The sequence below is a fragment of the Rhinatrema bivittatum genome, chromosome 5 (genome assembly GCF_901001135.1).
Source record: "Rhinatrema bivittatum chromosome 5, aRhiBiv1.1, whole genome shotgun sequence".
In the NCBI taxonomy this organism is placed as follows: Eukaryota; Metazoa; Chordata; class Amphibia; order Gymnophiona; family Rhinatrematidae; genus Rhinatrema; species Rhinatrema bivittatum.
This window is the reverse complement of record NC_042619.1, coordinates 55,804,085-55,830,440: the sequence shown is the minus strand read 5'-3', so window position 1 is coordinate 55,830,440 and position 26,356 is coordinate 55,804,085. Positions and strand designations below refer to the sequence as shown.

General features: G+C 42.4%; 1 protein-coding gene across 8 annotated transcripts in view; it reads left to right on the top strand.

Moving 5' to 3' along the window:
- The window catches only part of CCDC82 (coiled-coil domain containing 82), a 104,670-nt gene that overhangs the window by 53,747 nt on the left and 24,567 nt on the right, over positions 1 to 26,356 (top strand). For all 8 annotated transcript variants that reach the window (XR_003856864.1, XR_003856861.1, XR_003856863.1 and 5 more), the window contains 3 exons: positions 12,921 to 13,045; positions 15,680 to 15,850; positions 18,630 to 18,815. Coding sequence is in view for 2 of the 8 variants with exons in the window: in XM_029602384.1 (XP_029458244.1) it covers positions 12,921 to 13,045; positions 15,680 to 15,850; positions 18,630 to 18,815 (482 nt within the window). In the remaining 6 variants the exon portion in view is untranslated. The remainder of the gene's footprint in view (positions 1 to 12,920; positions 13,046 to 15,679; positions 15,851 to 18,629; positions 18,816 to 26,356) is intronic.

Genomic DNA, 26,356 nt, shown 5'->3' with positions numbered 1-26,356 from the left:
CAGTTGCTTCCGAGAATGGATCAGCACCATTTTTATTTTAGACAGCTGAAGGCAAAAGGGACAGCCCTTGATTCTCCAAATGATAGGCCTTGGGACATAAGCACCACAATTGTTCATTGAATTAAAGCCGTTCTCTCTGATTAATTAAAATCTTAAAGATAAGGTAAAGTATGGTTAGTCCCTAGCAAATATTTTTAATAGGTATTTGAACTAAAAGTATATGTTATCCAGTAAAGATTAATAGGCAGAATATGCAAAACAAATTTAACAAGCAATATGACAGTATAAGTTCTATCTAGGCTGTAAGGAATTACTAAGTAATTTGGGATGAGGTAATTGAAGCTAATTATTTAGGAGACCAGGGAAGAATATAAGAACATGCCATACTGGGTCAGACCAAGGGTCCATCAAGCCCAGCATCCTGTTTCCAACAGTGGCCAATTCAGGCCATAAGAACTTGACAAGTACCCAAAAACTAATTCTATTCCATGTTACCGTTGCTAGTAATAGCAGTGGCTATTTTCTAAGTCAACTTAATTAATAGCAGGTAATGGACTTCTCCTCCAAGAACTTATCCAATCCTTTTTTAAACACAGCTATACTAACTGCACTAACCACTTCCTCTGGCAACAAATTCCAGAGTTTAATTGTGCGTTGAGTAAAAAAGAACTTTCTCCGATTAGTTTTAAATGTGCCCCATGCTAAATTCATGGAGTGCCCCCTAGTCTTTCTACTATCCGAAAGAGTAAATAACTGATTCACATCTACCCATTCTAGACCTCTCATGATTTTAAACACCTCTATCATATCTCCTCTCAACCGTCTCTTCTCCAAGCTGAAAAGTCCTAACCTCTTTAGTCTTTCCTCATAGGGGAGCTGTTCCATCCCCTTTATCATTTTGGTCGCCCTTCTCTGTACCTTCTCCATCTCGATTATATCTTTTTTGAGATGTGGCGACCAGAATTGTACACAGTATTCAAGGTGCGGTCTCACCATGGAGCAATACAGAGGCATTATGACATTTTCCGTTTTATTCACCATTCCCTTTCTAAGGGAGGGAAATAAACAATAGATAGGAGAACTGGCTGTTCTTTTTTTAATTCTTAGCCCTAGAAAGCAGACAAAATAGCTCTTTCAGGTTTCAGTTTCAAATCTGCCCCTTTCTAACAGACAAGGCACAATCTTTTGCAAATATAAAGCCCTATTACATTAAGCACAGGTAAATAAAATAAAATTGCACTTAGTTTCAGCAAGGCTCTGGCTCATGAAGATCCCAGCTCCAAAAAGATTGTTTCCCCAGCACATGATACTGTATCTATGTCAATTTATTATATATGAATTGATGATAATTATATTATAGCACAATAAGGTTTTTTTTTCCTGGTTTTCCTTTTTTTGTTTGTGTGACCATTGTTTAAAATTACCATCTTGAAAGTCCAAATAAAATGTATCCCATACGTATCAAAAGGTTGAAGGAAGACCAAAAGTCTGCCAGCATGGTTTAATAGTGAGGTAAAGGAGGTGCTTAAAGTACATCGTTGAAAAAAATGGAAAGCAGACCCAAATGAAGAAAAAGGCAAGAGCATAAGTACTGGCAAGTTAGATGTAAAACAGTAGTATGACAGGCCAAGGGAGAATTTGAGAAGCTTGCCAGAGAGGCAAAAACTAATAATAAAATATTTTAATTACATGCAAAGAAGAAAGCCTATGAGGGGGCTACCTGAGCTACCAGATGATTGAGGGTAAAAAAGATACTCAGGGAAGACAAGGGAATGGCAGAAAAACTGAATGAAATTGTTTATGTAGAAGTAAATACAATTGAAAGCTGCTAATGAATAAGTGGCAAGTTGTAATGTATTACCCAGCAAGCAACATTTAAGATTTAAACTAACGAGACAGGAAGTAGAATACAGTAAAACATAACAATCAGCCACGAGGTGGCATCAGTGTATAAGTTAAATCTGTATCAGTATTTACATAACTTTCTATTGTAAAATGTCCTACAGATTAAGTCTTTTAGCAGGCTTTGAGTGTAGACAGGGCTTTTCTGTTGCAAGCAGTTGCTAATCTCTTGCTTCAACTGTGGAATAGGGCAGATTAGGTTTGGCAGATCTAAAAATCATACAGTATAGCCTGCCTCCTTAGACATTTGGGGGACTGACTCTTGGGGATTTATACCCTGCTCAGATTGGAGTGGGATTTGGTTTATCCTTTGTCTAAGATATTCTCCATATCTCTCCATTGTCACTACCAATACATGTGCAGTGTAGAGTATTGGTCACCCCAATTATGAAAACTTGGAAGTGACTATTTTTATAAATATTTATCATCTGCCTATATCGAAATTGTGCTAGCTGAAGTACAGTAAAAAGGCTATGCCACAAATTACAACAGAAGGACACAAGCTCACATTTTCTGCCCTTTCAGGGGGACAAGAACTTTTCTCCAGGGTATTGCTTTGAGAAATGGGGTCAAAAGGGTTTACAGGTAATTCAACATTTCTTTGGGCATATTGGAAGAATTGCTTACTTCCAGGCAATATAACTGTGGTTCCAGGCTATTCCACAGCACTTCTTTGCATATCTACAGGACCGAAACTATGCCTTCTACTTGGATGCATCTGAATTAGATCTCAAGAATCGAGAATTTTTGGCTGAATTATTTGATTTAGAGGATCCTGTTAGGCATACAGTATTGTTCTTATATCAGCCTCCCTTTTCCTTATAATTTTGTATAAGATGTACTCATCTCATAGAGGTATGGCAACCAGAATTGGGTATTTAATAGTCTTCTCATTTTACGGAATTCGAAGCACAACAAAAAATATTTCTTTAAGGGAAACTTAATACAAATTCTTTGTGGTTTTATTATTCTTAGCACAGGTTCATTTAATGAATATTGTTAAGAACACCTGTGTTAAGTGTCAGAGGAAGGTGGGTACACTCGGATACCAATTCTGGACCTGCCCTTTGATAAAACATTTCTGGAAGCATGCGCTGTAATACCTTTTGCAGGAGGCAAAAGTTGTTACATCTGGAAGCTTCCCCTTTCCTTTTTGAAGATATCCACAATATTTTTTTTCCTGATAGATATACAAAGTTGTGGGTTTGAAAAGTGCTTTTGTTGGCAAAGTTTATTCTGCAGAATTGGTTAGCAACTGATCTGCCTACTTTGACACAACTTAGGAATATTCTGTATCATATTTGTTGTATGGAAAAATGCATTGAATGTGGTGGTGTTTTACCCCACAGATAAGCAGGGATGAATTAGCCCTGCTGTCTCGGACGTCCTCTGGGTGGCCAGGTGGCAGAGCTTCTCCAAGAAAATAGAATTTTAGACTGAATGCGCCTGCGTGTGGTTTCCCATGCAGCTCCCATCTTGCTTCAGTCTTTTCCTTCCGCGCTGCAGGTCGCACACAGAGCATTTCTCCTCCTCCTCAAGAAAAGAAAACTTCAAAAAAGCGAAGAAATGCCGCAGCCACCAGGCTTTAAGTTTTGCCAGTGCAGCAAAATCATGTCCGCGACCGATGGCCACCTCCACTGTTACCTCTGCCTTGGTCTGGACCACAATCCAATGGCGTGCAGGGACTGCGGCCACGGGTCCCAACGCCAGCAGGCTGGAAAGATTGCAAAACTCAGAGAGGCAGCGTCGGAGTCTTATATCCCCACTACCGAATCGGCCCAGTCATCTCCTGGACTCAGCTGGGACCATCCATCATCTAAATCTAAAAGGGCCTCATCGGTGGGTCATTCGGGTGACCCTGGGGTCCAGCTGAAGCACCCCCACACTGTCCCGGCACATAGAGCTTCGGGAGAAGCACAGCCTCTGCCTCAGAGGGCACGAGCACCGGTCAGCTCCATGCCTCAACACACCCCTTCGCGACAAGCTGACGCACATGCGTTGAAGCATTGTGCACATGGATGGCCACAGACACACACTTTCTCGCCCAAGCACAGAAAGGCTTCAGCTGTTGATGCACCGACGTAAATCAGCATTGGGATTGCACAGCGCATCACCAGTGAGGGGCTCGACACAGCAATGCACAGCACCATCTGCCTCTATGCATAAACGGGCCGCTGAGCATGGGGTCCCACACACTCATACTGTTGACACATCTCTGCCCCTTTTGCTGGAAGGACGACAGGAAGCCTCTGATCCAGTCGTTGAACCGGTCTGCTCAGATGTCGATCCACGGGGTCATCACACTCCTTGCGAGTTTATTCGGACTTGTCATTGGTGTCTCTGCGCAGGCAGTCTAGAATCCACTTGCAGGAGCTCCTAACAAAGCATCACAAATGAACTTCTGCAGTGGAAAAAGCCGGTACTTGTAAAAGAAGCCCAGACTCCGATATTATTATAGCTGCGCTACCAACAATGTCGCAGAATTCCCAAATACTGACAGTTTCTCTCGTCTGTGGAGAGCAGGGCCCTGACAAGCGGAGCACCAGAGCATGTTACGCTTTTCCCCGCAAGCCCTCGCTCTTACCCTGACAAAGGAGTATTAGCCCTGAACCACATTCAGCCAGTCCACCTCCACAGAGCTCTCCGCCTCGATGTTTCTCCTCACCGGTATCCATCCACATCTCTGGGCTCATCGACCGGTTATCCTTCTGACCCTCCGGAAGAACAACCTGAACCAGTTCCCCCCCCCCCCCCCCCCCCCCCCCAGAGGACCTCTCCTACTAAATTCATGGAGCACGTAGGAAACAGGCTCAACATAGAGACCAGAAAGGTGCCAGACCCCCAAGCGGAGGTTCATGGCATATTAAAAATCTTTGAGGCGCCGTCCGAGCCCACAGCCCTGTCCTCGCATGCCATGTTGGATGCAGTGATGACCAGGACTTGGGAGTCCCCTTTCTCCAGACCAGCAACATCATGTAAAACTTTGAATGAGGCAGTCTCCTTTTTATAGTATGGTCCAGCTCCCTTATGTGTCTGTCATGGTTGAGGCTATGAAGAAAGCAAATAAGACATGGCTGCATTCTAACACCCTCCAGGGTGAGATTGCAAATACCTGGATGATTTCGGCAAATGCGTTTTTCAAGCGGGTATGCTTAATACAAAGATCCAATAACACCAATTTTACATCACTCAATATTTATATGAGTGTCTCCAGTCTCTTAAACCATTGGTCACTGCGGCTGTGCCAGATAGCAACCTGCCTGAACGATTTCATGATCTCGAGGAAGGGCTTAGACATTTGCTCCATACCATCTATGAAGTATTCGATATGTCCGCTCAGGCCACAGCGGGAGCCATGGCCGCCAGACATTTAGCATGACTTCGTGCCAGCACCATCAGGAAAGACATGCACAAGAAACTAGCTGATCTTCCCTGTCTCCCAGACAATTTTTTTTAAGACAGCGCAAGACAGTAGCTGAATTGAAAGAACAAAATGTGGCAGTCATGTGTCTGACATTGCCAACGGACCCTTCGTCTGTGAAGAAATATTATTTGGCCTACCAGAAACCCTACTTCTAAAGATGTCCATACAGACAGTACATGTCCTTCCACCCACAACATTACCCGCAAACCAGGATGCAGCCTCCTCCGCAATTGCAAAACAATACCCGGCAGCGTAATCCATGATACCCTCACCCGCCTTCCAATGGCAACACACCCAAGAACCCATAGGGTTTTTAGAAATGTCTGGGCCACTTCTACCGCTGCCTGTGGGTGGGAGACTTTCCCATTTCTTCCACTCTTTGAAGCGATCACCTCTGACAGTTGGGTGCTCAAGAACATTAAGGAAAGCTATTTCCTGAATTTCAATCCACGCCAACCCTCCCTCACCAAGTACGGTCGCAGCGGGTCGACTCACAGAGCAGCCGTTGCTTCTCCAATATTTCATCCACTGAGTACCAGTCGCTCAGTGGAATCAGGGATTCTACTCCCAGTACTTCCTCATCCCCAAAAAATCGGGGGTCTTCGTCCAATCATGGACCTATGGGCTCTCAAGTTTCTGATGAGAAAAGTTCAAGATGTCTTCTTTCAAATCCATACTTCCCTTCCTACAACCCAGTGATCGGATGGGTTCTCTAGACCTCAAGGATGCCTATTCCCATATCCCCTATGCACCATGCATCCTGGAGATACCTGTGCTTCCAGGTCAGTGAGACACCATTTCCAGTACAAGGTGCTCCCCTTTCGACTCTCGTCAGCCCCGAAGGTTTTCACCAAGTGTCTAGCGGTAGCTGTGGCCCATCTAAGGAAACAGGTGTTTCCTTACCTCGACAATTGACTGCTGGTAGCCCCGGATCCCCCTGCCCTACTCAGCAACCTACTGACAACAATTCAGTGCCTGGAAAGGTAACGAGAAATCCAATCTGCAACCAATTCAATCCCTACAATTCATTGGAAATGATGCCCACTGACCTGGAAGCACAGGTACTGCCAAGACGCATAGGGATATGGGAGTATGCATCCTTGAGGTCTACCCCAGCAATGAGCGCCTAGCACGGGATGCTTTCCTCATCTCTTGGAAGAGGAGGTCTCTGCCTGCTTCCCCGGACAGTCTCTGCTTCTGATTCAATGCAAGCTTTGAGACAGACTAAAGCAAGATAGGAGCCCTGCGGGAAACCACACGCAGGCGCACTCAGTCTAAAACTCTGTTCTTGGAGCAGCTCCGCCACCTGGCCATCCAGAGGATGTCCCAGACAGCATGGCTAATTCATCCTGCTATCTACGGAAAATAATATTTATAGTAAGCAAACTTGCTTTTACGGAAAATACAAAATGTTCTTTAAAACTTGGAACTTTTATTTAGATACATTACAGCACAGATTGTGCAGTCTGATATTGAACAATTGTGACATAACCACAGGGTTTACCACTGATGTCTTTCTCACCACCCTGTAAGGGTATTTCTAGGGTATACTAGGTGGGGGGAGGGTTCAACTGGTTATCTTGTTTGATCATTTGAGATGATGTAACTTTGTGTGCGATATGACCTCATTGTATTGTATTCCAGGATAATGTGAAAATTCAATAAAAAAAAGAATTAAACTAAAGTAACAGAGACAGGAAGATAAATATAATCAGCCATAAGGTGGCATCAATCTATAAGTTAACATCTGTAACATCTCCATCTTTACTAAGGAGGATGTCAGGAAAATACCCATGTCGCAAACATTCTTTGAAGGTGATGATTGTTAGCAACTAAAAAAATGTTTGTGATAATTCAGGACATAAGTCAAATTGGCAAACTAAAGAGTAATAAATCACCAGAACTGGTTGGTATCTATCCTAAAGTCTTTAAATTGTAAATCTGTTAATAATCTGTATGGAGAAATTACTACTTATTGATAATTTCCTTTCCTTTAATGAAGGGTACGTCAATCCCAATGAGTGGGTTATGCACATCTGCCAGCAGAGGGAGATGGAGCAAAAAGCTGATGTCATGGCCCGATATCAGCCCGCCAATATTCATTGGAAAAGTCAAACTGTGGACAAACTGATTATACTTGAATATTATCAACAGGCAACATATATGTTTCTCAACCAACAGGAACACTGAACTCAGTCAAAGAAAGAAACATATCTAGCAAACTAAAGGCTAGAGAAGTCACTTACCAGTTGACAGTGAAAAGCAGGAATCATACTCTGCATAGTTCGCACTGAGAGGCTAACCAGAAATTCAAACACCAGCAGCCGAAGGCGGTTCTTGGGATTGTCCTACCCTTCACTAAAGGAAAGGAAATTATCAGGTAAGTATTACTTTCTCCTTCCTTAGTGTTCGGATAGGTCAGACCCAACGAGTGGGATGTACCAAAGCTAATGTTGAAAAGTGTGGGAAGCTGCCTTGGGCTAGGGAGGACCTGTGAAAAGGCAGTGTCCTCCCTAGCCCAACATCCAAGAGATAATGCTCGGAGAAGGAGAGCAAAGATGACCATGACGCCGCTTGGCAAATTTCAACAGTTGACAGCAAACGAAGTTTTGCCCATAATACCGCCTGAACCCACATGGAATGTGGTCTATCCTGTCTTGGTACGGCAATTTCAGCAGCTACATAGGCTATGGTAATGACTTCCTTAATCCAGAGGGCAATCATTGCCCATGTTGCTGGAGCTCCTTACTTACCTCTACCATGAAGCAAGAATAGGTGATCAAACTTCCAAACAACCTTACGCACCTCATAACACCACCATAAAGAACGCTTGATGAAGGAATGCAAACGGTGGTACTCTTCTACATCTCTGTTCCTGTCCAAGGCAAGCAGAGAAATGGACTTATTGAAATGAAACTCTGAAACCACTTTGGGCAAAAAAAAGAGGGCACTGTCCAATTGGTACCGCATCTGGAGTTATATGGAGAAAAGGCTTATGGCAGGTCAAGAGACCTGATTTACCGATCAGGTTACTACAAGAAAAACAGTCTTTAAGCTACAAGGAAGGAGTATGCAGCGGTAGAAAAGTCAAACCTTCCAAAAACTTTGGGACCAAGTTAAGGTCCCACAGAGGCACTGGAAGCTGCAACAGAGAGCAAAGATATTTAACTCCCTGTAAAAATGGAACATGTCTGGATGAGAAGATAAAGGTCCTACAATGACTTTCCCCCTATAATAAGCCAGGGTTGCGACTTGAATCTAAACCCTTAAGTAAGCCATCCTGTAAAAACCCCAAAATCAATGGAATATCCACTTTGAGCGGTTGAGTACTTCACTCAGAACACCAGGCTTCAAGACACTCCAAATTCTAAAATAGTCTAAAGGAGTAGAAATTTTACAGGCCCGAAGAAGAGTGGAAATTACGGCAGGCGAAAGACCCCACTTCAACAACTGAGCCCTTTTAATGGCCAAACCATAAGACAAAATTCACCCAGATCTTCTTGCAGAATGAGCCTCTGACATAAAATGCTGTCCAAAACTGTAGTCCAAGAGGACTATCCACTAGAAGTCTCTGGATATTGGCATTCCACAGCTTTCAAGCCCAATCCGGAACCAGTAAAAGGACAGGACAGTGTTGGTTTGACTTGTAAACCTTCTAGACCAGCCTGTCTATTAGAGGTCAGGGGGAAACACAGCAGAGTGCCATGTGGCCACTCCTGAATAAGAGCATCAATGCCTATCACTTTTGGATCCCACCTGTGACTAAAGAAATGTGGAGTTCGCCAACAGGCCTAAATCCAATAGGCTCCAGAGGTTCACCAGGAGCAGAAGGCCTCATCCGCCAGCTCCCATTCTCCCTAGGTCCAAGTTTCTCCCAATGAGGAAATTGTCTCTGCAGTTTGTTCTTTCTGGCTATGAGGAGGGGATATATTTAGGAGAAGCCGTTCTCGCCTCTCAGTGAATCGCCGGCACATCAGCCAAAACCGCTCATACTTCCAGTTTGTTGATGTTCCCCCTCTGGTCTGCTGCATTCCAATGCCCTTGGCCCACCAGCTCCTGATAGTGAGCCCTCCCAGAGGTTAGCATCTGTCATAGGGAAATTCCTTTCCAAAGATGACCTGCCTGTAATTACCAGTCCAACTGCAATCTCGCCTCTAACAGGAGAAAGCCTCACCGCATATTCAACTGCAGACTCCCAACAGGAGATCAACGGGCGCTGAAGAGGGCTCATATGTGCCCTCTCCCAAGGAACCACTTCCAGTGCAGCAGTCATCAACCCCGGGAACTGTAGATAAGACCCACTGTCAGACAAACAGGCTCCACAGGGATTGAACTCTTAGTATCAAAATGTTTAACCAAAACTGCAGCAGGAAAACTCTGTGCTGCCTTGCATCAAATCGAACCTCGAGAAAACTCTATGGCCTGAGGCGGCTGCAAATCCACTGAGGCCGGATTCATCCCCAGCCTAGTTCCTGTAGCAAGGAACTATTCTGCAGGAAAACTCTCTTCCTTGGTTTTGGTTCGCATCAACCAGTCGGCCAGATAGGGGTGAACTGGAATGCCCTCCTTGTGGAGAGCCGCTGCTACTGCCACCATGACCTAGGAAAAAGGTCCCAGGTGCTACTGCCAGCCTGAAAGGCAAGGCCAGAAACTGGTAAGGACAATCCAGAATAGCAAAATGGAGTGCTGAAGTTTCCAACAGATGGGAATATGCAACTAGTATGGTCTGAAAGACCCTTCTTTCTTGGGCATGACCAAATAACTGGAATAACAGGTCACATATCTCTGAGAATTGGAAATCGGAATCCCTGCTTTCAGGTTCAACCTCCGTTGTAACGTTGCTTACACGTCTACCCTCTACTGAGGGGATTTAGATAGACCATGAAGGCATCCAGAGGAATGCGAAGAAATTCTAGAGCACACCTATCCTAAAAGGCTTCGAAAACACAATGATCTGAAGTAATCTGGACCCACCTGTGGTTAAAAAAAAACAAACCAAAAAAAAAAAAAAACCCACAGGATAGACACTACCTATCTCCTGAACCAACAGGCAAGCCTGCCGACCTTCATTGGTAGCCTGAGGGGCTTCACCTGAAAGCAGAAATGGGTCCCAGCAACAGGGGAGAGGGCTAACGCTTTCACTGCCGAGTCTCTCTCGGAAACTGGTCCCGGTTATAGGGGTAGAGGGCTAAGGCCTTTACCGCCAAGCCTTTCCTGACTTGCAATCGCCATTGGAATTTCTGGTTCACAGCAGTCAAAGCTACCGGACTGAGGGTGGGACCGCACGGTATCACCTCAGGAGGCAGTCAGTGCTGTATAGACATCTCGTCTTTCTGTTATCTCCTTTCGATTCCGTGGTTTTTTTTGTTTTTTTTTTTACTCTCAGGCAAACCTCCGAAGGGAAAAGCATGTCCACTGTCTGTTAGAAATGGAGAAATACTGGTGGGCTGATCTCGGGGCAGGACTACATTGCCGTGACATCAGCTTTTTGCTCTGTCCTCATCTGCTGGCAGAGATGAATAACCCACTTGTTGGGATTGACCTACCCTAATAGTAAGGAATCTATTTAAAACAGCCACAATACCTGAAGAGAGCAGTGTGGCACTGTAACACTGATTCTTTATAAAGAGCTCCGAAGGTAAGAAAACTATAGACTGGTGAGCCTGGTGTTGATGCCATGCAAAATGGTAGAAATTGCATTTAATAACAAAATTACTAAAATTAAACTGTAATATCCATACATTTAAGTTTTGTCTTTTGAGAAATTACTCTTTACAGTTGTCCATTTGGTAATGCTTGTATCACTTGATTTCCAATAAAGAGATTTTAAAAAAACAAAACAAAATTATGGCTTAAAGGGTAAGAGTCGTCATGGTTTTAGCAAAGAGAAGCTTTGCCTTACAAATCTATTAGATTTTTTTGAAGCTGTAAATAAATATGTAGATAAGGTCAGTCAGTTGATCCTCCATTTCGATTCCTCAGGAAATTTAAAAAAATCAAGAGATGAGGCACTGTCCTATTATGGATTGATAACTGGTTAAAAGAGGAAACAGATGGTAGGACTAAATGGTCAGCTTTTCAAATGAAGAATGGTCATTAGTGGAGTGCCCCAGGGATCAGTTCTGGGACCTGTGCTGTTTAATACATTAATAAATGATTTGGAAAAGAGAGCAATAAGGTGATCAAATCTACAGATGGCACAATTATTCAAAGTTGTTAAAACAGCTGATAACGAGGAACTGCAGAAGGACCTTGTGAGACTAGGAGACTGGGCATCAGAACAGCAGATCAAATTTAATATGGAAAAGTGCAAAGTGAAGCGCAAAGGGAAAACTAATCACAAATACAGGTTCACAATGCTGGGTTCTGTATTGGGTATCACCACCCAGGAAAAAGACTTTTAGAGTCCTTGTGAACAGCACATTGAAATCCTCTGGTGTGCAGTGGTGATCAAAGAAAGTAGATAGGATGTTGGGAATGATCCAAAAAAGAATGAATAATAAAAACAGAAATATCATATTGCTGCTGTATCAAGCCATGTTGTGACCACACAGAGTATTAAATGCAGTTCTAGTTGTCTCATCTCAAAAAAACCATAGCATAATTAGAAAAAATACAGAAGAGGGTGACAAAAATAATAAAGAGAATGGAGCAGCTCTTCCGGGATGAGAGTCTAAGTAGGTTAGGTCTCTTCAGTCTGGAAAAGATATTGCTGAGAGGAAATACAATAGAAGTTTATAAAATCGTGAGCGGAATGGAATGGGTAAATAAAGGATGGGTTTTACCTTTTCAAATAATAACAAATAACAGATTTGAAAACAAATTGTAGAAAGTGCTTTTTCACTTGGTGCACAATCAAGCTGTAGAATCTGTTGCCTGAGAACATGGTCAAAGCCACTAGCGTAGCAACGTTTTAAAGAAGTTTGGACATGTTATGGAGGCAAAACCCATAAAACATTATTAGCCAGGTAGACTAGAGTAGTCCTGGTAACCAAATCTACTTTGGGATCTGCTAGGTACGGACTTGGATTAGCCATGTTGGGAGGCAGGATGCTGGCTCAATGGTCTTTGGTCTGACCCAGCATGGCATTTCTTATGTTCTAACAATGTGGCAGTTGTGGAAATTTACCTCCTGTAGCTCTTTTTTTGTTTGTTGTTTGTTTGGGTTTTTTTGTCCAAGTAGTTGTCTCCTGTTCTTTCGGCCTCCAGCTCAGTTGGAAATAGGGGTGGAATCGTGGTCCAATGAGCCTTCATTAAGGACTGCCTGGGGATTATTCATTATTGTTTATCTCTCATTCCCCCCAACATTGCAGCAACAGCTCTTAGTTGGGGGCCATGAGCCCTGGCTCCTTCTGTAATGCTGTAGTTATAGGTCCTAAATCTGGCCACTAGGTATCACGCTGGAGCAATGACCACAACTCTTTCCTCCTCTTGGATTGTGAGTACTGCTTCTTCAGCATCCCCAACTGACCCAGGATCAGAAGACCTAACTCGATGAACGAGTTTGGGACTTTTTCTGTATGGCAGAATATTGTCAGTGTTCTAATTGAAGGTATTTGTGTGGGGTTTGTTTGTTTTTTTTTTGCTTAAACAGATGGAACAAGACAAAAGAGGTATGCACAGGAAATGGTAACAGCCTTGTACCATTTGGACAACCGTTCTGTACAACCTCGTCTTGAGAATTTAATCGGCAGGAGCCGCTGGAAAGAGCGATATAAGGTATCGTGACACTCTTTTCCTTTGTGAAGCAACTGGTATGATTATTTATTTAACATTTTTATATACCGAAATTCATGTAGCAAAAGTTACATATCAATTCGGTTTACATTATAACATTAAACAGGCAAGACAGAGTGCAATTACATCGAACAGGTGTATAAACTTGGATCAAGTAACTGGGTATTAAAGAACAAAAGATACAATAAATAATGAAGTACTAGAAAGGACCTGGCTAAATATACAGTAGACATGTTACAAGGTGCACATATTTGGAAAGATTGAGAATAAAATTATTGGTATGGATAGAAGGCTTGTTCGAATAGCCAGGTTTTGAGTCTCTTTTTAAAGGCGATAGGGCAAGGTTCTTTCCGGAGGTCTGGTGGTAGAGAGTTCCATTGCGCGGGGCCTGCTGTGGATAGAGTACGTTTATTTAATGAGGATTTGATGGTTGGGGCGAGGAGAGTATCTTTATAGGCTGTTCTCACCGGTCTGGAGGGTATATGTGGCTGAAGAGGGATATTGAGTTCCAGAGGAATGAGCTTGTGTATAGATTTATGTATGATTGTTAGTACTTTGTAGGAGATTCTGAATTTGATTGGGAGCCAGTGTAGGTTTTTCAAGATGGGGGTAATATGATTTATTTTGTTAGATTTAGTTAGAATCCTGGCTGAAGCGTTTTGGAGCATTTGTAATGGTTTTATTGTGTTGGTTGGGAGGCCAAGTAGGAGGGAGTTACAGTAGTCAATTTTTGAAAAAATGGGTGCTTGGAGAACTGCCCGGTAGTCTTGGAAATGGAGGAGCGGTCTGAGTCGTTTCAGAATTTGCAATTTATAGAAGCCGTCCTTAGTGGTATTATTAATGAATCTCTTAAGGTTTAGTTGATTGTCCATGATGACTCCGAGGTTTCTAACTTGAGGTGAGAAGGATAGTTGACTAGTAGGGGGTAGGTTAGATGTTGCATAGTTACAGTCTTGTGTGACGAGGAGTATTTCGGTTTTTTTTGGAGTTAAGGATCAGGTTAAGGCTCTTGAGTAGGTTGTTGATGGCTTGGAGGCAGTTGTTCCAGAATTCTGCTTAGCAATGGGAATATATATTTTAATTCTTCAAAATTCAAAGAAAAAATGAACAGGTGTGTCTCGAACACATCTATTCTTCACAGAGATGGACACATGCCTTCAGTCGCAGACGCAGCCTGTTCTAGAACAATGAGGATAATGAGATAAGACTTGGAGTAATATACTAAAATGTTCATTGCAGAAGAGGTGATGGATTTATGAAATTGGATAGGAATGGTATGAAGCCCAGAAAATCCTTAGTGATTGGAAAACACAGATAAAGCCAGAGATTGATTATGGTATGCGATAGTGGAGCAGGCAGAGCCAGTAGGCATGCTGGATGGACTTGACAGTTGTTACTTGCTACAGCTCCCTCTTTTTCTTTTTCTTTTTTTATTATTTATTTTAGAATTTTAATAGTACATATAAAGTATGTATCCAAAAGAAAAACTTCGATAAAGCATTATTTGCAACCTTGTACAATAAATTCTCAATACCTTAATGCTTTAACCTCATTTTATACTCTGGTGGGGGCATAAGATTCCAAGGAGTTTAAATTGTTTTTGTTAAGGTATTGGTATAATTCTGAATAAGCAGTACCACCTTCATTTTGGATCTCTGATTCTATTACTAATTAGAAAAAAAATCAATGAAAGCTCTAAGTTGCTCAGGAGCAAAGAATATGTAACAATCATTTCCCTTTTTGACAACACATTTGCAAGGATGGCGCAACAAAAATGTTGCACCGAGCTCCCTCTTTTTCTATACTAAGATCTGTTATATCCTGAAAGAAATCTCATGGAACCTTGCATCATTTGGTGATTTTATTAGGCAGAAAATAAGTATTTTTAAATAAAAATAAATAAATAAATAAACAGTACTTTAAATTCAGATGGCCACAGAAGTAGTCTTTCTTTATCAAACAGCTTATCTTTTGGATAAGCAGGTCAAAGAAAAACACATTTGTACAGTCAGCTAACTTAATTTTTTTTTAGGTATTCATTATGAAAAGAAAAATTAAAGCCTTGTTTTTGTCCTGTCTATCCGCCTGTCTCTGTGGTCCACTTTGGTGTAGTATTCCAAGCCCTGACATATGAGGCGCTGTGCTGGAAAGATAGGGAAGGCAGTTGATGCCCTGGAGCTGTCACTCAGGCACAAGCATCCATAAAAGCAGGCTGAGGAGAAGTTAGATGGTGCAGTGGCATGACAATGTCTGTGCTGACAGCCAAAATCCTGGAGCCAGTAGCTGACCACATATATCCAGGGGTCAGGGACAGAGAAAGAACACATCCAGGATCTTGGAGCTCTCACGCAGATACAGATGACCTTATAAGCCAGCTGAGGATATGCTAGAGGGCACTATGGTGGGGTGATGGTACTGTCACAGTGGCCTGAAGCCCGTGGTTAGCCGTATGTTTCTGGCACCCTGAGTACAGCTATTGCTAGAGGACACTATAGTGGGGGAAAACAGAGAGTGGTATCTAGGGCTTGCGGTTGACCACAGGGAGATGAGTGGTGGAAGAAGCCTAATCTCTATATCCCTGGATGTATGTAGCCCTTACAACTTGTTTTCTTGTAGGAGCGTGTGGAGTGTTATCCATGTGTCCGAATTGTTCTGCAAAATCCATCAGATGCATCTTGCCAGGCCTGTGAACTGCAACGATATTGTAAATATTCAGTGTTTTTATCAGGACAATCTTATAACAACAGAACCCTGGAAACGGATGATTTTCTGCCACACGACAGACAAGTAAGATTATGATTACACCACCATAGTTATGATTATAATGACATGTCGGTGTTAAATTCTGATTTTCACATCTTACTTTTTTCACCAGGAAAGATTTTGCTGAAACTTGGTCCATGTATTCTTGGGCTGTCCGTGTTGCACGCCCATCTTTGCTTGTTTTGTGAGTCAGCCATTTACCTTAGATTCAACTTCAGATAATCGGATAGAATCACTTCTTAACTTCCAAAATCATTTATTAGAACAATAACATAGCACTCACTGTGATGGATTCAAGAGTAACTAACTGCACAAATTTGAAATTGTCACAGTTGTGCCGGATGCTTAGTTATGAAGCAAACTGCAACTGTAAATTAAGCTGGTAAGATACAATGCTTTCTTAAGGAATTTTATGGATTAAAGACTGGAAGCTGCAGCTAGCTTGCAGAGAGCCTTTTCAGACTGAAAAATCCCTCCAAGGACTCATTCTGCAGGCTGACTTGGGTCAAACGGACCAATTGGCAAAGGAGAAACACGCTGATAAAGGAAATGCAAAATAGGCAACATCCAAATCAGAGAAGCTAAGTCAAACAATACAACAAGACACAAGGTGGCAGTGCAATAAGGAAAACATATATAACAGTCATTGTGAAGACAAAAAACTCTGATGTCCCAGATTTCAGTGAGTTTGTTTAGCTGAAAGGGGTTAAGCGAGTCCATACTCCCTTCAGGCTATTTGTCCCTCAGTGGGACCTTAATTTAGTCCTTAATACTCTAGCGGGACTGCCCTTTGTGCTCCTAAAGAGATCCTTGACGGACCTCTCCTTTTCAGATGGTTTTCCTTGAGGCAATCTGCTCAGCCCAGTGCATTTCGGAGCTGCAGGCACTGTCCTATAGAGATCTTTATTTAATTTCTCTCCAGACTCTGTTACATTCCATCCAGTTCCCTCCTTTTTATCAAACATGGTTTTTCTCTTCCATTTAAATCAACTGATTTCTCTCCTGGACTTTTTTGAGATGAGGGAGATGCCCAGGGGTCAGGAAGCTACATCTCCTGGATGTGAGATGTGAAGGTTACCAACTCCTTCAGGATGATGTATAGGCTATTTGTGATGTATGGAGGCTCACATAACGTCGAAGCAGCCTCCAAAGCCTCATTAGCCAAATGGATCAAGGGGGTGATTGCAATAGCTTGCCTGCTTAACAGCTCGGGAGTGCTGGCTATGTTTGGGCACATTCCACCAAGGCACAGGCGGCATCATGAGTGGAAGCATCAGCAGTACCACCAGATGAGATTTCCAGTGCAGCCACCTGGTTATCCTTGCATTCCTTCACAAGATTCTACAGATTGAATGTAAGAGCCAAGGCAGACTCATCGTTTAGCATGGAAGTCTTTTTAAGGCAGGGCTGTCTTCCTCTGGCCAGTCATAGGTATGGCTTGGCTACTTCCCATTGGTAGAACCTGATCTAGCAGGAACATAAGAATGTGAAATTAGGACTTACCTGATAATTTCCTTTCCTTGAGTCCTGCTAGACCAGTCCAGAGCCCACCCAGGAAGACGGTGGCACCCATTGGATCTTAACATCTTGCCAAAGCAGGCAATATATTACCTCTTTTCCTTTTCATTCCACCTTTGTTTGTCTTCCCCTCTCTTATGTGTCTGGAAGAGGTTTTTGTTTGAATTCCCCCTGATACCGCAAAAAAAATAAAAAAATACAGAAATTAGAAATGTTCATAGCCTTAGGAGGCAGCAGGGAAGTGAGGAGCTCCCCACCTTTCCTTGCCCTTATTTCTGTTCTATTAATAATTAAAAAAAAAAAAAAAAAGTAAAGCATGGGATTGTTCCAAAATCAATTAGATTTTGAAATATTAAGCTAACACAATGCTAATCCTTTGTTCAGTTTTTGTTGCTTGACTCACCACTTATGTCAGTAGGATACTGGCATCTGCCTTGGGCATGCTTCCCTTATACCCAAGAATGATGTCATAGAAACATAGAAATGACGGCAGAAAAAGACCAATCGGCCCATCTAGTCTACCCAGCAAGCTTCCACACTTATTTTCCCATACTTATCTGTTTCACCAACCACCAACGTCAGGGCTCAAATTTCCTGCCATCCCCTGTCATTGATGCAGAGAGTAATGTTGGAGTTGCATCAAAGGTGAGCATAAGGCAGTAGATGTTTTAGGCAATACAAAACCCGTAGTTTGTAAATTCCCGATTGAATAACTGCTTTAATTTGAGGGTGAAATGTTACGAAAGAATCAATAATCCTAAATTTTTTTTATGTTGGAGCTCAATGGAGAGCTTATATTTTCTATAGTAATGGTTATATGTTGTACTTTAGAGTGAGGTTTCTAAGTTAGTAGAAACTGAGTTTTGGAACTGATTAGGGCTGATTTATTGTAAAAGAACCATTTCTGGATAGTTGAAAAACAAATGTGTACAAGTTCAACCATTCATAAGAGTGAAAAGAATGTAGGTGTGTCCTCTCTTTGGCAGCTGTGGAGCAGAGATATCCCATTGGTAGAGACTGGTCTAGCAGCACTCAAGGAGAGGAAATGATCAAGTAAGACCTAATTTCACTTTACGGTCACTATTCTGTATAACTCCTGAGCCTCGTAAATGAAGCTGCAAAAAAAGATATTTGGAACAATTCAGGATACATGCAACTCTGGTCTAGGGATATATATTCCTGTCTGTAATTTTTACAAACCACCAAACATTGTCATGAGCACAGTATACACTATTACATGATTTAGCTGATCTGTCTAGTGATATGCTTTTTTGATTTGATTTAGGTTTTAAAGGTCGGCAGTGTGTGTGCTGATCGTACAAGGGTATACCACCAACTCCGGCACTTTAAGTACAACCTGTATCAGGCGTGCATCTCCAAAGCTGAGCAGGATGGAACCCAGGGGGAGCCAGTGAAAGACATAGTGGAGAGGCTGTTCTCTCAGCTGAAGACTAAGGGCTGGATTCAGGAGGTATTACTTTTTGTGTTAAGGTTGCATTTACCCTGTATAGAAAAAAAACATAGTGCACAAATGTTGAGTTTGTGAGAGAGGAGTTGAAATTGGCAGGTGATGCTTTTTAAACATTGCTTTTCTTTTTGGACACCATGGGGTAGATATTCAAACTTATCCAGATAAAACCTGGTTGATGCTTACTGAGCAGAATTAATGTTTTATAAAAATGTATTGTGCAGTATCGCTGATAAGATTGATGTTTTTATTGTTTTACTATGACGTGTGATTCAATATTGTACACTGCTTTGGACACCTTATTTAGTTAGGAAGGCGGGTTTATAAATCATTTGAAAAAAATAGATAAAATAAGTAAGTTAGCCAGATAAGACTTATCCAGCTAACTTTCAAGGGATATGCAACAGTTCAGCTATGCTGCTGAATATCCCCATAAACAGCTCTGGTTAGCTGGATAACTCTTTATCAGACTAACTTTAGATCTGCTATTCAGCAGGTCTAACTTATCCGATTAACTTAACTGGATAAGTCCGAATATCGGCACTTATCCGGCTAGATTGAATGGATAAGTAGTTCCTCCTTAATCTACCCATATCCTGCCCAGCACTTATCTGGCTAACTACTTAACCAGATAAGCATTTATCCAGCTAAGTGGCAACCACTGATTGCAGCCAGATATTCAGCCTCCTCCACTTAGCCAGATAAGTTGCTACTTGTCTGGAAAGTAACACTGAATATTGGCCACCGTCTGTCAGATTTACTAGTAATTTTTATTCCATTAATATAGGGAAACTCCTTTTGTAAATTTTGTCTTAAGAGTTTTGTGTAGCAATGGCTAAAATGTAATTTTTTTTATTTCTTTCTTTCTTAAAATGTGGTGAGGTCCCTTTAAGAACATAAGACATTGCCATGTGGGTCAGACCAAGGGTCCATCAAGCCCAGCATCCTGTTTCCAATAGAGGCCAAACCAGGTCACAAGAACCTGGCAATTACCCAAACACTAAGAAGATCCCATGCTACTGATGCAATTAATAGCAGTGGCTATTCCCTTAGTAACTTGATTAAAAGCTGTTAGTGGACTTCTCCTCCAAGAACTTATCCAAACCTTTTTTGAACCCAGCTACACTAACTGCCCTACCCACATCCTTTGGCAACAAATTCCAGAGCTTTATTGTGCATTGAGTGAAAAAGAATTTTCTCCGATTAGTCTTAAATGTGCTACTTGCTAACTTCATGGAATGCCCCCTAGTCCTTCTATTATTCGAAAGTGTAAATAACCTAGTCACATCTACTCGTTCAAGACCTCTCATGATCTTAAAGACCTCTATCATATTACTCAGTGGTAGGGATGCTCAAGCAACCCAAACACTTACAGAGCTGGCACCTGTGAATGAAATGACCAGACTAGGTATATTGGAGATGGCGGGGATAGAAAATAGGGTAAAATATCCATGAATGGTTACAAATGAAGGGTCATGGCACCAGATTTCAGCCCTGGTTTTGATTTGAGCTGGAAATGTAAAAGCACAAGAAACTGCCAGGTTAAAAAAAAAAATCCCAAAGCAAAACAACTATTTTACGCCAGGGAACCTTTTAAAAACCCTGGTCCTGGTACATTGAGGGTGATTCTCGATGTGTGATTAGTCAACATTGGCATTGTCTGTGTTTATTTGAAATCTATAGCACTTCTATCTTTGTGAACTAGGCCTAGTAACTGAGTATAACTGCTAGAGTAAGCAGTTTGAATACAGTGAAGGTGGGTGTTTTTTGTTAAAGAAACTCTCATGCATCTCTAAAGTGAGATCAAAACCATATTGAAAACAATTTAAACATATTTAACATATGTTTAATGAAATGTTGATAGAACAATATCATAGACACTGTTAATTCAAAGCAACTTCTCAGCATTATACATGAGCACAGAATGCTGCCTTGTATGGCTAATTTGATGGCATTGGATCTTCTTGCATGTTTACAGATGTGTGCATGATGTCTGGTTGATTTGTGATATTCCTCTGTGGTCCAAGATTGAAAAGTGTTTGGTGGTTCATAAGAATGTTTGAGCTGTACAAACTGCATCATTGTCACTACTCAGTCTGCAGGATCTAGTACCACTCAGCAACAGTCAAGTTCAGTGATTTCAATTACAAAATGCTTGGAAATGAAAAAGTTTATTGGAATCTTGATGACTAATTTTTACTTCATTTTTGTAGCATGATTTCTCTGTTTGGTTTTGTGCCATGCTGCAATGCAATATTCTGTGAGGGAAAAATTGGTATTTTTTCATTTTGCACAATCACCAAGCAGCAGTAGCTTTGCAGAGAATGTTTTTACATTTCACATACTCTGCAATTATTTTTCTCTTTCTGCCTAAGGGCCTGATTTACTAAGGCTTTTCTCCCATTTTGTGTCTGAAAAAAATGCTTAGTAAATGAGGCCCTAAATTTGAGAGAGTTCACAGGATCAGTAATAATGCACAAAAGCAAAACTGAGCACCTTTAGAGCTGTTGGAATGCACATCCTCCTTACTTACAAGTTGTTTAAGTAAATCCATGACATGATTCAGTATTCATCTTTGAAAAGGCCATCTCACTTAGACATAGCATTTCAGCAAAATATGTGTGCGTTAATGTGCTATGCTGTGACTTTTACACTGCTGCTGGATTTTTCTGGTCTGTTCTCACAAAGTTCAGCACTTTGGCTGTGTTCTTTATCGTACAGGAAAGTATAGAAAGCTCTGTAAAGTGATAGCTGGTGAATAATGAAATAGCATGATGCAACATATTGTGAATTTTCATGTTGCTGAAGTTCTCATTTGAGCAGTACAGCAGTTCTGAATTTTGCCAGGATAAAAGGGTATTTATTGGAGTAGAACCTTAGAATCTGATGGCAGATAAAAACTAGACCAGGGCTCCCCAAACCTGTCCTGGGGACAGGTTTGGGGAGCCCTGGTGGATATCCTGAAAACCCAACTGGCTGTGGGGTCCCCAGGACAGGTTTGGGAAGCCCTAGACTTAGACCCATCTAGTCAGCTCAATTCACTTTCTGGTGTATTGCCTTAGGACCCCAGTTCATTTCTGGCTTTCCCTTCACTTCTTTGCTGCTAGGAATCATCTATGCATATCCCAGGCTTTCTTGAATTCTTTTACTTTTCTTGCAACTGCTGCCTCCATTGCAAAGCCATTCCGTGCATTCACCACCCTTTCCATGAAGAAATATTTTCTGAAGTTACTCCTGAGTCTATGCCCTTGAATGGTATTTTTGATTTGCATTTAACTTGTTATGAATTTGCATTTTTGTATTTTATTAACTGTATAACATGGATGAGCTGAGGCAGACAGAGAGGTATATAGAGGAGACCTTCAGGGATATAGTAGAGTAGTCCGGGGTCCAGTCTAGCAGTTCTTGTTCTGCTTTGGAAGAGTAAGGTCACCTGGCAGGAGACTATCTCCTTGGTGTGGCTGGTACATAAGAACATAAAATTTGCCATACTGGGTCAGATCAAGGGTCCATCAAGCCCAGTATCCTGTTTCCAACAGTGGCCAGTCCAAGTCACAAGTATCTCGCAAGTACCCAAACGTTAAATAGATCTCATGCTACTAATGCCGGCAACAGAGTCCAAATAATAAGTTAAATTAATTGATGTATATTGGAACAGCATTTAGGGTATCTTTTAGGATAAGTGTGTTTTTCACGTAGCTAAGCAGCTGAATTAGCCATGCTTTCTGGGATGTCCTCCTGTCCTGTAGGTGGTGGGGCTCTCAAAGTAAAGTTTTAAGTCTTGCTGTAGTGTGGGCCTGCTTGGCACCTCCCCCTCCCCTCTGCAGAGTCTCTTCAGTCTGTTTTTTTTTCCGTGAGGCTGACGGCATGCGGAGCTCTCTGTCTCCTCGTGCTTTTTTCTGAGAAAAGTTTGATTTCTAAAAAAGAAGTTTCTGAAGGATAAAACCCTTCTTAGTAGTTAGGCTTAACTACTTTTCAAGGAATTGATCAAATTTTTCCTCGTAATGCCTCGCCCAGGATTTAAATTTTGTACTTGTGGAAAAATCATGTCTGTTACAGACAGACATGTATTATGTTATCTATGTCTGGGGCCCCAGCATGAACAAAGTACTTGTGCTGACTGTGGACGGATGTCCCCCAGAACACGACAGAGGGCAGCAAAAATTGAGGAATTGAAAAGACAAGCGGTAAGATCTTATGCCCCCTTGGAAGAGTCGACAAAATCCTCCCTAGGGCTGCAGTGTGCGCCGAAGGAGTTGGCGCGGCCGTGAGCAGCGTCGATGGAACGTTCGGCGTGAACTGCGCCGGCCAAAAAGATGATGATCGGAGCCGGCGACGCACCCAGGGTGTGGACCGGAGCAAGTGCATCGACTGGAATCAGCGCATCGACGCAGCTGCATCGATGCTTCGGCTCATCGACATCGACGCACCCGGCACAGCTAAGTCAAGCCATGCTTTGGGCTCGAAGCATGGCCACTCTATCTCAATGCACAGACGCATTATAGAGCAGGTGCACCGCAAAAAGCATACAGACTAGACTCCATCCACACACAAGAGTCTAAAACCACCCAAAAAACGTGTCTCAGGACGTAAGAAAAGAGAACCATCTCCACTGTTCATAGTGGATGACGACCCGGGTTCATCTCCTCCTGGCCCTTCTTCACCATCTCTTCACTCAGAACAGGAGGCACCATTGCCAAAAAGACCATGCAAGGCTTCAGAAGATATACACAGACCTGCTGAACACCCTCTACCGGCCTCTGGGAACACTCCGCCAGCTAGACAACCTCAGCAAGCTCTGGCATCTCAAGCGATGTCCCAAATTTCTCTGATTTTGGTGAAATTTTTAGCTTCCATGGCGGATTCGGAACAACCTGGTGACCTACCACCATTGCAGGAACCCCAGTTGCCTCCTGGAAGCCCGACTCTGGGGACAGAACCAACCCCCCCTTCTCCACCACCACCAGACACTTCGCCAATAACATCCTCTCCTGGTTCTTCTACGGGATACCTGTCTGACCCGCCAGAAGACCAACCAGAGCTGATTTCACCTCCCGAGGACTTAACATATTCAAAGTTCCTGGAAAAAGTGGGTGAAACCCTTAATATAGAAACCAGAAAGCTACCAGATCCTAGGGCTGATGTCCTAGGGCTACTTAAAGTTTTCGAAACACCAGCGGAGCCTGTAGCTTTACCTTCACATGAGGTACTTGACACCCTCATGAAGAGAGCCTGGGAAACACCCCTCACAGAACCAGCTACCTCCAGGAAATCCGAGCTAAAATACAGAATGCGCAAATCATCCTTTTATTCTCATTTACAACTGCCACACGCATCAGTGGTAGTGGAATCTGCGATGCAAAAAGCGCACAAATCACGGCTTCATTCCAACACGCCTCCAGGTCGCGATAAGTATATGGACGACTTTGGAAAATGGGCATTTCAGTCTGACATGTTAAATGCCAGAATACAACATCATCAGTTTGCGATAACGCAATATCTATTTGAATGTTTACAAGCCCTAAAGCCAAAACTGCAAGATGCATTACCGGACAAACAACTACCGGAGGAGTTCTATAATATGGAAGAGGGAATGAATCACCTCATATGCACAGTGTATGAAGGTTTTGAAACTTCAGCAAAGTCTACCACAAATGTTATTGCCGCCAGAAGACTAGCATGACTTCGAGCAAGTGCTATACGCAAAGATGTGCAAGAAAAACTAGCAAATCTTCTGTGTCTACCTGACAATTTATTTGGAGATCACTTCAAAGACACAGTAGCACAATTGAAGGAGCAAAAGCTAGCGGTACAGTCTCTGACCACTCCACCCTCTTTCTCATACTACAGAGGTTACTAACCGGCCTATAGAAGACCCCAATACCAACGACGCCCCTTTAGGCCTTACCCGCCTTCTAGGCCTTCATATTATTCTTCACTCCCTCAAACAATGCAAACCCAAACCTCGCGCCAAAATCAGAGACCTCCGAGGCAAACCAAAACACCTCACGATCAGTCCCAACCTAAAACTTCCCAAAGTTTTTAGAGCATCAGACACCACCACTACCTTTCTTTGTCGGAGGCAGATTGACTCAATTCTTATCTGCTTGGACCAACGTAATAACCAACACCTGAGTATTAAACATCATAAAAGATGGTTATGCGTTAAACTTCCAAACCCTCCTGGTTATACCACATTTAGCATCCAAAAGAGATCAAAACATGCAGTCACAACTTTTACTCCTAGAGATCAACAACTTCCTGCAGCAACACTGCATATAAGAACTACCTGTTTCTCAACACAAAACAGGTTTCTATTCCCCATTCTTCCTCATTCCAAAAAAATCAGGATCATTCCGACCTATCCTGGATCTCAGGGCACTCAACAAGCACCTGAAGATGGAGATGTTCAAGATGACTTCTCTCAAATCTATTCTACCCTTCATCCAACCAAGGGACTGGATGTGTTCCATTGATCTCAAAGATTCATATTCCCACATACCGATGCACAAGGCCTCCTGGCGGTACCTTCGCTTCACAGCAATGAATAGTCACTTCCAGTATAAGGTTCTTCCATTTGGCCTATCATCGGTTCCCAGAGTTTAAAAAAAAAATGCCTAGCGGTGGCTCAACTACGTTGCCAGGGTATCCAAATATTTCCGTGATAATCCCCTTGTACAGGTCCTTGGTGAGGCCTCACCTGGAGTACTGTGTTCAGTTCTGGAGACCATATCTCCTAACAGACAGAGTTAAGATGGAGGTGGTCCAGAGAAGGGTGACCAAAAAGATGAATGGTCTTTATCAAATGACTTATGAGGAGAGATTGAAGAATCTAAATATGTATACCCTGGAGGAAAGGAGGAGCAGAGGTGATATGATACAGACTTTCAGATACTTGAAAGGTTTTAATGATCCAAAGACAACGACAAACCTTTTCTGTCAGAAAAAAATCAGCAGAACCAAGGGTCACGATTTGAAGCTCCAGGGAGGAAGACTCAGAACCAATGTCAGGATGTATTTCTTCACGGAGAGAGTGGTGGATGCCTGGAAAGCCCTTCCGGAGGAAGTGGTGAAGACCAGAACTGTGAAGGGCTTCAAAGGGGCGTGGGATAAACACTGTGGATCCATAAAGTCTAGAGGACGTGAATGAAGAGTGGGTGGCTAGCAGGAATGACGGCTACTACCTGGAGATAATACCCTTATTCAATAAACATACACACGGTTAATGCGACTCCAACATTGCTCTAAGCTTCAGGAAATGTTGAAAAAAGGATTTTCATTCACAAAAATTCGGGGAGTGGCTTGCTTGTTACGGCGGTTACTACCCCAAAACAAATAAGCCTGATACTTCACTTTCAATGCATATTCAGCATAGCTCTCTACTTCAACAGCAGGGGGAATGAAGTAAAGTGGATCTATATACAGACAACAACCAACAAGGACTGAATTACATAGTCTGGGTAAACAAATAAGCATGGGTGTAGCTTGCTTATTGCGGCAGTTATTACCCCTAACTAATTAAGCTAGATATTTCACTTAGATGC